The following is a 12,338-nucleotide window of genomic DNA, read 5'->3' on the forward strand; positions in this document are numbered from 1 at the left end:
AATCGACTGTAAACTCCGGACCATGGTTGGCAGATTCCTCTAGCTTGTGTTGCAGGAGAAGGGGGAGGGGTAGGAGGCAGAGAGAACACTACAGACACAGGCACTTCCTGTTCCAGCACCAGTGTGCAAGTTGAGGCCCTGATCAGAGTGGAGGGAGGTTGACTGTGTTCTATACAGGTGAGATAGCAGTGCTGGAGTGTGTCATTGTGTTTTTTTTATCCATCTCATGACTTTAATCAGTCTCATTTCTCCTTTTTTATGTGTCAGACACAATAGAAAAATATTCAGAAGCTAAATAAAAGTGCATATAAACCCTGAACCTTGATAATCTTATTTAAAATGACCGTCACTGTGTGAGAGGAACAGCAATAAAACTGACTAAATTGCAAAGTAAGGGGGTTAAAATGATCTTTATTGTGTTAATATCACCAGGGGAATAACATTTGAGAACTTTCTTTCATTGGGGAAACCCCTTTAAGATCAGTGGATTGATGTTACATGAGCCAGAGTCCCCAAACTCCCTTAAATAGTGGGTAAGTGTCAGATCTTGAATATACAGACTATTAGTGTGAAATTCATTTAAAGTACATTTAATTAAAGTACATTTAATAATAATATACTTTTTTTTTACACAGAGCACCAATTTAGTTTTTTAGCACCAGTTTTTGTAACTTGTTTTCTCTGGAGCTTCGTTTCTTTAAATAAAGTTTGTAACTAGGGGTCATCTGCAGCTTAGTTTCTTAAAAAAAAAGTTAATTTTAATCCCAGACTTGTAAAATTTAACTTGTACAGTCACATCTTTATGTAAAATCAAACTATATTTATAGAAGTGAAAGTACCATCTCACGTTAACCTACCATAATCTGTTTTAAAGAGGACCTGTCACCAAAATTTTAGCCACTATTAGCTGCATACTAAAGTAAGCAAACTAATGCTTGAACAAACGCTGCAGTGTTAGAGTGATAGCGTTACCGGAAACGTCCGGTAGCGATATCTAACACTGCAGCAGGGTACAGTGTAATCATCGGACCGCTCGCTCCATAGGCCGGCAGTCACAGCCCCTAGCTACGCCCAACCCCGCCCCCTCATGAGCTGTCCGACAATTACACTGTACCCTGCCGCAGTATTAGATAGTGTTACCAGAGGTTTCCGGTAACGCTATCACTCTAACACTGCGGCGTTTGTTCAAGCACTAGGAGCTGCTTACTTTAGTAACCAGCTCCTGGTGCTGAAAATTTGGGTGACAGGTCCTCTTTAATATTTGGTCCTTAGAATCACAATCATCCTTTAAAATTAACTATTCCTGTATTTGACATTTTAATGCCCTCAGGATACAGACACAACAAAATGTTTCTTCTACTAGAAAAACCTATTCCCATTAAACACAACTGAAATAAAATAAGACAAAATTGTTACAACAGTCCAACCAAATAATAATCCACTTGCATGTACAGTGGAAACAGCTCAGAATAAACCAAAAGCTAACCTAGTCAACAAACTGAGCCACATACCATAGCTACTATTTTATAGAAAATAATACATCATCTTTATTGTGACATTTACAAGGACACACAAAGATTTAAAATATAGAAAATCGGGGCTCCATTACAAATAAATAGGCAGGGCAAGCCAACAAGTACAAAACGAGTTCATAGGACCAATCATGAAGGATATATTAATGTAGCACTACGTATCAGAAAGCTATTGCACCTTAACCTGTTTGATCTTGCAGTTACATACAGTATAAGTTCTTTGGGTTTGTTCTTAAGTTGAATTTGTATGTAAGTCAGAACTGTTTAGTTTATAATTGTAGCTCCAGACAAAATATTTTTGTTCTAGTGACAAATGGATTTTCACATTTTTTTGCTGTAATGGGAACAAGGATTATCAATAAGACACTTTACAGCTGATCATTGCAGACTGGTAGTAAAGTAAAGCATCCAGTGAGCTTCACCAGAGGTCATAGTGGGCAGAGAGGTCCGTCTGTAACTAGGGGTCGTCTGTAAGTTGGTGTCTTTAAGTAGGCGACCCTACTATGAAGGGTCCCTAAAGTTCTAGCTATTATATCCTAGCCAGTGTATGTGACATACATTGAAAAATAGATATATTATAGATAAAAATCAACAAAAAAGGTTTGTTTTTTTCATTTTTCGATTTCTTCGGGGTGTGTTTAAAGTCACAAAAAATTGGAAAAATACTTTTTTGCAATGTAAAGTATATATATATATATGTATATAATATATATATATATATATATATATATATATATATATTGTAAAAATTTTCATTTTCAAATTAACTCAAAATGAGCATTATCAATTTATTCACTTCATATGGTTTTGATATATAATATGTATATTCTGAAAAGAATGAGGTGTCTATAGCAATAGTTTTTAAAGTATAGCCAAGGATAATTTTTATTTTACAGGGAAAAATTCATGTACCTTTCTATTTATTTATTAATATTTTATGTGTTCGTTTTTTTTACGTTTTATGTCACACATGGGTTCATAAAAGACCCTATTTTTTTTTTACATTATCTCTTTTCCTTTTAAGTTTTCCACTGTACCTGGAGCATCTATAAGAGCCTCAGTCACAGTGGAAAATGACCCCTGTGAGGGAATATGTCAGAGGCAGAGCTGTACACAATTTGATTAGGCTCAGTAGGTCTGCTCAACTCTTTCATTAACAAGTCCTGCTCCCACGATCAGTAGTGGAAGCAGGAGAAATTGCAGCATCATGAAAACACAGAGCCAAATGGGCTCTAAGGGTTTTTTCTTAAAATTCTTGGAAAGCCCCTTCAATAACCTATAAATTTAGCAATGGCCATTTACAATGGACAATCACCATAGACAGGAATTCTTTACTGTAAAAGCAGTGAGATTATGGAACCGCTTCCCCCCTCCATAGAAAACAGCGGTGCACTGCCGCACACTTGTGAAAAGATAGAGCACCCTCTACCTTTTCCCTGAGTACAGCGCAGAACGCCACGGGGCCGCCATTGCCGTCTATGGGGACGTATAGGCGGCCGCATATACAGCCCCACAGACGGGCGTGTGAATGAGCCCTTAGTTTGATGAGAAATTAAAGTACATTAATACTGGCTTTGAAAATTGTTTATACAGCATGATTAACTGTTAGGAAAACAAATTGCGTGATCAAGGCAGGGTCCCATTGCACACTCCAGAATGAGGCCCCTTTTCCCACTTTAAAATATACATATTTCACTCATATACACATTTGTATACATAAACATACAGTTCTTCACTCATACACAGACATTTATACACTCGCACACACATACACACACATCTACACATCACATATACACATACAGTTCCATAACCAGATGTACAGCATATATACACACATACAGCATATACACATCACAGGTACACACATATACAGGATACATGCATGATATACAGCATGTTATATAAATATTATATTGTACAATGTGCAACATAATATGTATATAATGGTGCACAACCTCCATTCTTTATTGTCAGGTCTGATGACAGGGCCCCTGACACTGCGGGCCCGATAGCTGCTACTATCACTGTAGTTACACCCCTGTGCTTGATCCTCCCTGGAATTTTAATCTTGGTTATAATTGCTCTTACAGCATTCCCTAAACCTCCTGTGTTAATCTTACATTGTCCATGGCCCTATACTTTTTCAAGAGTCTTTAGAATAAGACTAGATATACCCAGTGTTATCATATTCAGAACAGGTAGAATAAACATACCATCACATCTGTCCCTTGCTGGGCTTAATTGATATCCTTGGTTGCAGGAACACAAAAAGGAGCCTTCAATGTTTTGACACTTGCCATTTAGACATAAATTACCAAGCTTACATTCATCAATATCTGTAAATGATAAATTAGAAAATATGTATTTATAAGTAGTATATTAATGTATCATGCCAAATCCACAATCTAAGCATATTTATCTAGGCAGAATGTTAAACCTGAACACAGCAAATCTTTTACTTCTAGCAAAAAATGTATTAGATTTTTTTCCCCCAATCACTAATCCTTCTTGTTTTTGTTACAAAACGCAGAAAAGTTTTCACTACAATGAAAACGTTCCAAAAAACACATGTGATCATGACCTGATCTTAGTGTCTAAATTTGCCTGTAGGGAAACTATGATGCAATCTTAAAGTACAAGACAAATGTGCTTTGACACCAGAAAGGTTACAAAAGTCTGAAATTCAGAAATGGAACCAGATGAAACCATTGGTCAATAGCCTTCTACCAGATTCTCTTCAAATCCAAAACTATATCAGCATCCAAAAAATAAAAGGAATATAATGTGGCAGTGGAACATCTAATTACCAATGCACTGTTTGCTGTCAGAGGTTGACTCAAATCCTGCTCGACATGTGCACATGTATGATCCTTCCAAATTGGAGCAGTCACCATTGGCACACAACAATGTGTCTTCTTGGCATTCATTGATGTCTACATATTAAAGAAAAAAAAAAGGTCTGTAAAAGAAAAAACTTTAAAAAAAAACATAAGGTACAAATGTGCAGACATGTAGGAACGTCCCTTTCATTAGACAGTCAGGCACAATGCCAGCCAATTTGCTTTCAGTCTACATTGGAAACAAAATCTGCTTTCAATTTTCATATTTTTCTGAAATGCTCATCAAGGAAAGCCAATGGTGGTTGTATTTTCTGGCTTTATTAAAGCACAAGACAATATTTAATCATGTAGGTCACATATCTTTACAATAACAGAAAAACAAGTGAAAATTGCAATGATGAGTGTTTATTGCTCGATATAACGATTTATAGGCTATTGCAGATTTAACTAACACAAATATTAGAATACCCCTTTCTCGATGATTAAAAGTGTATTTTTATCTGCCCATTTAAAATTTAACTGAATTAATATGCCATATACATGCCATACTTCAATCAGATGTTATTAAAAAATATACATGTGTAAAGATAATTTCTCATAAATGTAGCCATGTCGTTCATTGGAAAAACATAGCTGCACTTGGATATGACCACCTCTGCTACAGCGACTACACAAAGAAACAAAAAGTTTCTGCATATAAACTGTCCAGGAGTTACTGCATGTTTTACAGCCCTCCTGTGGTAATGAACGCTGGATCCAGGTGGTCAGGCTCCTCAATAGTGTATGTCTGGCCACTGCTTCCAGATTGCAGAGGTGGTCATATCCAAGAACAGCTTTCTTGTTTCTAAGGGAAATCATTTATGGGAAATTATCTTAACATAGACATATATTTTTTAACAACATGCAGTTGAAAAGTGTATATATGACAGATTAAATTAAAGAGGACCTGTCACCTGTAAAAACAGCACTAAGAGCTTCTTACTAAAGTAAAGTAAAGTAAGCAGCTCCTAATGCTACAACAGACACCTCCAGAAACCTCTGATTACGCTAAAAGACACTTCCGTGATGTACACTAGAAACGCTGGATTGCTCTCAAGGCGTTCCGGCGTATTCATGAGGGGATGGGATTAGGATGCTCGGCAGTCACCGCCGGCCTATGGAGTGGGCAGGGCGGTAAGGGAAAGAGGCAGCGATTTGAGAACGGTCCAGCATTTCTAGATGTTCATGGCGGCAATGTCTGAGGATTCCCATAACGCTAGCAGTGTAACACTGCTGCGTCTATTGTAGCACTAGAGCAGCTTACCTAAGTAAGCAGCTCCTAGTGCCGTTTTTACAGGTGACAGGTCCTCTTTAAATGTGGATGCCTAGATGAGAATACCACTCTCAGGCTCTCGGGATGGTGACTCTTAAATTTATTGCTATAACATAGCACACATAGGGATACAAAAAAAGTTCCAATTCTCCCCACTTCACATGGCACTTTTCATTGAATCTATATAATTTGAATACATGATAATCTGAGAAATGTTTTATTCCCTTATATATTTCTCATTTTTAACTATACTACTGCACCAAACAAAAATGATGTGAAGATGTTCTTGTTTTTGTCCATTTTAATGTATAGTGTTCCTATTTTTCAAAAATATAAAAGACCCCTCCTTTAATTATTACAGATTAGGTCATGCGCCATTGTAGGAAAGTGCTACTGGTCTAATGATTTGATTAATAAGAACTTTTCAGTAACATGCTATAGTTCTGCTGGTTTCTAAAATTCCCTGGCTCCTCCACAGAAAACTTACCATAACATCGTCCATAAGATCCTCTGTATCCATCAGGACAAGGCACACATGTGAACGAGCCAGGACTATTCACACATCTGTCCTCTGGACATGTGGTTGGAACTAAGCATTCATCAATATCTGAAGAAATATCCACATACATAATGAAAATAATAATAACTATAACTTCAAAAATGTATTGGTATTATTAAAACTGTATAATTTGTGGAAGAAGACTGCAGGGAAATTCATCAAAAAATGCAAGTAGAAGCCAAAATCAGTCACCATCTGTCTATAATCTCCCAATAAAGGCCAAGTTTGAAAGACTTCTCTCATCTATCTTTCTAAATCTATTAAAGTTACGGCAAAGGAAGTGAATTGTATCATCATAAGAAAATATAATTATTAAGCGAGCAAATTTACATTTTAATATATTTTTTCAAGGAAAATATTTTTTTACATACACACAGATTTGAAACTTACTGAAAAGGTGTTACATGGTACAGTGATGTAATCTGTAATGTCCATATAATCATCTTCACCCAACATTGCCGTAGATAAGAAAACAACGCACTTTTTATCATTATGCTGCTTACCTTCGCACTGTCCTCTTCTGTTCATGCGGAAACCAGTCTCACAGTAGTGACAACGGAAGGACCCAACAGTGTTGATACATAGCCCATCTAGACACACATCAGGTCTCAAGCACTCATTCACATCTGCAGCAAAAATGTACAAAACCCTGAAATCTCATTTACAATAAATATATAATTAATAAAATGTTTTACACAAATTAAAAAAAACAGTAAATCCAAACTGTCCATTATTTGGATTTATGAATAAATACAGCGTCCTGTAGTGAGTGCATGTGGCTGGCTTTCCTGGGACTTGGCTGGTTGCTCCACTATATGGCACCTGGAGCTCTGAACTGACTATGCATTGCCAGTTGTGGCTAGATAAAACAACATAAGGAGAGCCCCTTTCTTCTTGGCTAGTGAAGTATCATACAGAGTTTCCCTCTGAATTGATGTTTTTTTTTTCTGAAACCTAAAAGCTACACATAATCACGGGAAAACCAAAACACATTGATTTCTTTAAAGACACTAACTATATCAACAGAATTCTTTGCATATTTTGTTTGGCAGCAGGAGCTCCAACCATAATGTTTTTATGAAGTCAGGAATTTTTACAAAAAGACTTCACATGACACCTTATCCAAAGACTTCTTGCTATGGTGATCATTATAGCCACCACAATTTTGTATGGATATAAACTAGAGAACTAGTACAAATGCATGAATAAATTCCACATATAAAATAAAAGGGTCTGCCTACATGCCACCACCAGGGGGAGCTCATTTCATAAGAATTAATACAGATTCTATTGAACTGAGAGAATGCAGCAGAAATCTCTTTTCACGAGTTTCCCCTTATGGTTGAAGTTGCAGCAATATACCTTGGGAAGCAGTCCCCCAAAGAGCCTCGTAGCCACTGTAAGCTATGCCTATTTACCAGGTAGATTTATCACAGCTTGGCAGGAAACCAGAGTAATAGAAAGGGCAATTATATAAGCAGAGTCATGAATTTCAGTCAGAAAATTAGTGGTGTGACTTTTTTTTGACAGCAGCCTCATTTCAGAATTTTGAAGAGACCTTGATTTTTTCGTAATGATGAGGAAAAGGGGGATCCTGAAGAAATGTCTACTGAACAACCAGTACAATCCCACTTGGATAAGTAGCATGCTGGGGTGATGAATATTTATGGAGTCTTTCTTATATACCACAAGGTCTCAATCATCATAACAATTTAATGTATGTATATTGATTTATTTCTACGATGACACTGACTTCCGGGGAGGGTCAAGAGCGCAACTGGCCTTTTTAACACGAACACCATCAGTCAGATTTGAAACGTGTCAGTTCTCTATAGTTTTTCTCATGGCACCATGACTGCCTTTTTAATTTTTCTTTTAATAAAGTGTGTTCTTAAAGGAAACCTGTCACCAGAAGACCCATTTTTAGCACTCCCCCAGTCCCCACACAGAATAATACATACACTGCCAAAGAGTTTTTGTATATAAAAAATGGGTTTTACAGAAAGAAAAAATGTTATATAGTACCTTTCAATACCATGTGCTATGTGACTAGGTACTAGGCACCTAGGAGTGGCTGTAAAGGAGCAATATATGAAAACACCCATCACTTGACTTAGCGAGTTATGAATTTATTTGAAAAGGACACATGGAGGAGCGGTTTCCCAAGGGTGGTGGTGGGGGGAACTGCTCCTTTACAGCCACTCCCAAGTGCCTAGTGCCTAGGAGGGCTAAAAATGGGTCTCCTGGTGAAAGGTTTCCTTGGCCGTCGCTGGATTTCCATTTTCTCTCCACTGCAGTCTTTCTTATAGGTTGGAACTAGAGTTGTCAGCCTGATTATTTTAATTCTTTAGGATAAGTTCTCAAAATAATTTAATACATAGAAATGACCAATGCTCTGCTGTGTATATTCTGTGTCGCAAATTCAAATCTGTTTCATGGGTATTTTATCACAAATATGGAATAAATAGACATGAATGGAAAGTGGAGAGGGGCCACAGCATTATTTTGTTTTTATGTTTCAGCATCCGTGAACAGGACCTTTGGCTGAAAAAAAGACCATAAGTCTTAAATGTGAGACAAAGTTCAATACACCAAATCATATGGCATTGTAGAAATACAACATGGACGCTTGGAAACACCAGTCACATCCGCAAAATCTGTTTTATACTAATGCTACATACCCACACAGGCCTTTCCCTGGGGATTAGCCATATATCCTGCTGAACATACACACAGATAGCTGCCATCTGTATTCTCACAACGGCCATTTGAGCAGAGACTGCGATCTTCTGCACACTCATTTATATCTATCAGAATGTAAAAGAAAGAAAACTCATTAATATTTAATAAAATTCATTCTGTGTGTTCTTATGTGTATAAACCATGATCTAAGAAGAAGAATGTAGTATTTTGGGCATCCTATAAAATATGGCTTTTTACATTCTGGTCACTGAGTTGTAATAATTGATATAATTATGGTAATATATGTCATTGATATAATTAACTATAATATAAATGAGGCAAAACATATTTTTCATGTTTAGAGTAAAATGTCTATTGACCACTGGACATTTGGAAAATATTAGAAGAGGACCTTACCTATACATTTAGTCTGATTTTCATTCCTCTTGTAGCCTTCATGGCAAACACACAGGTACCCAACTGGCAGGTTGACACAGAAACCTTCTCCACATATATCAGGGTCCACTATACATTCGTTGACTTCTAACAAAATACAGGAGAAATTATTGATAACAGTTGATATGATATTATTACTAGTGCTCTCATTTTCATCAGTGCTTCAATGTGTAGGATAGAAATTATATGAAAAATTAAAAACTCAAGCAGAGACTGAATTTTATATTTCTTATAGCAAGAAATCAGGTAGGGTGTGTACTGGTGCAGCGAGGGATGAGGGTGTAGCGTGTGCCATTCTGTTATGTAATGCTGCTGTTTATTTGTATGCACTGGAAACCCCTTTAAGTCTCTACATCTGTAAAACCAGTTGTACCTGACATTTATCAACAGAAGGAAGTAATGGATTTCAGGTGACGGAGAATGATTTCTATATACAGTATGGGGGGGTTTTATTAGGACTTCGTGCCCTGTAATTATCATAAATGCTAGCGTTTTACTAGAAGATCTTTGTTGAAGATCTTTGACTTTCTTCTTATTAATAAAATCTGAACCGAAAAAAGAAAAAGACCTTCTGCTAATAATAGAGGTTCATATGATAATCACCTTGCTAAAGTTGTGTCCTAAAATCACACATATGAGAAGATAATGCATTAATTGATTTGTGCCTTAGTGTATTATATGGCTGAAAGCTATGCATGTTGTTACAAGTTGGCATATGCTGACTGTAGTCAAACAGGAGTTCTTATTTAATGATTTTTAAACAACAAATATGTACTAAAAAAGGCACCAACAGACCCCAACCAATCATGAAAATTGACCTAAAATAAAAGTGCAAGGCGAGAACATCCTATAGATTATTGTTCCTATTTCTATATTTTTAAGTATAGAGCAAATCATGGATGTCCACAAATTTGAAGTTTTTGCAATACCTGTAACTTGTGTTGGGGCAATAACTTGACTTTCACTTGACTTGGAAACATCAGGGGCTATCTCTACAGGTACAGGAGGAGATGATTTTTCCACAACAACTAAAATAGAAAAAATATACTCTTTAGAACATACTGGCCCACATTTATCAAAAATCACTATATTTAAACTTCAATTTGAGTTCAGATATAGTAATTCTTTACCACTGTACATATTATTGCCACTGAAAAACAAAAATTATTACTACAAGCAACGATATAACTATGGTCCCCTACTTAAGAACACCCAACTTACAGATGACCCCTAGTTACATACGCAAGTTGGTAATTTACTGTACTTTAGCCTTAGCCTACAATAAACAGCTCTAACAGTTATCAAAGGTCTGCAATTAAGCTTTATTGTTAATCCTGGTTCTTATGACAATCCTACATTTTTAAAACCCAATTGTCAGAGACCAAAAAAATTTGGCTTGGGTTACAATAATAAAGTATACTGTTCCGAATTACATATAAATCCAACTTAAGAACAAACCTCCAGAACAGATCTTGTACATAACTTGGGGACTGCCTGTATATATATATATCTCCAATAAATAGTAATAATAAACATATGTGATGTCTGATCAATAGGATTGTAGTTATGGAGGTTTCTTCATCCATGAAACACCATCTTTGAAATTAAGTATAATTGTTTTATCTTCAGTGTAATATGCTTCTTATGTGGGTTTTCCATTTCTTCTTTATTCATTCTTTCTCTAATAATTTACCTGGATTGTTCTCCACTATTTTGTGTTGGTCAATTGTATTGTGACTTCATGGGCTTGTTGCCATATCATTCACATCTCATGGACATGTGTTGCAGTTGCTACACAAAATTCAGCCCTTCGTGAAGCTATTAGTATGTTTATGCAGGCTGTAACAATTGTTCTTTAACCCCTATGTAAATCCAAAGCTCAAACTGACAACCATACCCAGAAAAAGATGTACTTTGCACCCATAAGCCAAGAGACATCAGCATGCATGTAGAAAATATATTTATAATTCGAGCAGAATGTACTGAGATATCACCTATAACACTTGTAGTTCTATAAGTCAATATATTTTTGTACCTGGAAACTGGGGATCTAGATTTATTGTGGAAATTCCAGGTGACACTTGAAGCTGTCCTCGATCATCAAAGTCCTAAAGAACAACAAATGGAGACAAAATACTTGTGATAAAAGATACAATATAGGGATTAGCACTAATAGTTTAACCAACCCTGTCAATTTTACCAGCTGTTAACTTTAGAAGAGATATAAACATATATTATAAATCAGGGCGTTGGCTACTTTTGGTGCCCAAAACTCCAACTCCCTGCAAGATTCATTCTTTTGTATGGGCATTTTGATATCAGCAGAGTAAATGTACTTGCTGGAAATTGTAGATTCAAAGTTGAAGTTCTAAAGATTGATGACCCCTAATGATGAATACATAAACATCTAAATGGACATAGAGCCCTGAAGCTCAATTTCAATACATATGTAAAGTCAACATGCACATAAAGAAGAGTAAAAGTAAAGTAAGATAAAAAAATGAACGTTACCCGATCTGTAGCTGCAGTAGCATCTAAAAATATAACAAAAAGAAAGGTATACAATATTACAGATTGATATTACCACAAGGATGTAAGATCAGTGATAAATACATTCAGCAAAATATTAGATGTGTCACGTTTAAACATACTTGGCACATTTGTGGGAGAAAGATACCTGCATCAGAAACTGAGTTTGGCTAAGAGTTTAAAAATATTAATAATTGTTGTAGATTTCAGGCTCCACAATTTTTATGTATAGGCTAAACACTGGACCCTGCTGTAGTGAATTTGAGGACTGTGGCAGAGACCAAACGGTTTTGGACTCACAATAGAGAGGTTTTCTGGTAGTTAAAAACTTTATGTAAAGGGACCGAGCTTTATAAAAAAGTATATTTCTCACTTTAATAATACTCAGCAGTTGTTTTGATGTTTACTGGGATCCCCTACCATAG

General features: G+C 36.1%; 1 protein-coding gene across 4 annotated transcripts in view; it reads right to left on the reverse strand.

Moving 5' to 3' along the window:
• The window catches only part of LTBP1 (latent transforming growth factor beta binding protein 1), a 257,405-nt gene that overhangs the window by 45,597 nt on the left and 199,470 nt on the right, over positions 1-12,338 (reverse strand). For all 4 annotated transcript variants that reach the window (XM_072140841.1, XM_072140839.1, XM_072140838.1 and 1 more), the window contains 9 exons: positions 11,896-11,918; positions 11,420-11,492; positions 10,314-10,412; positions 9,346-9,471; positions 8,928-9,053; positions 6,750-6,872; positions 6,175-6,294; positions 4,343-4,468; positions 3,749-3,871 (listed from right to left, as the gene is read on the reverse strand). In XM_072140841.1, coding sequence (XP_071996942.1) covers positions 3,749-3,871; positions 4,343-4,468; positions 6,175-6,294; positions 6,750-6,872; positions 8,928-9,053; positions 9,346-9,471; positions 10,314-10,412; positions 11,420-11,492; positions 11,896-11,918 — 939 coding nt within the window. The remainder of the gene's footprint in view (positions 1-3,748; positions 3,872-4,342; positions 4,469-6,174; positions 6,295-6,749; positions 6,873-8,927; positions 9,054-9,345; positions 9,472-10,313; positions 10,413-11,419; positions 11,493-11,895; positions 11,919-12,338) is intronic.

Source organism: Engystomops pustulosus, chromosome 3 (genome assembly GCF_040894005.1).
Source record: "Engystomops pustulosus chromosome 3, aEngPut4.maternal, whole genome shotgun sequence".
Taxonomy (NCBI): domain Eukaryota; kingdom Metazoa; phylum Chordata; class Amphibia; order Anura; family Leptodactylidae; genus Engystomops; species Engystomops pustulosus.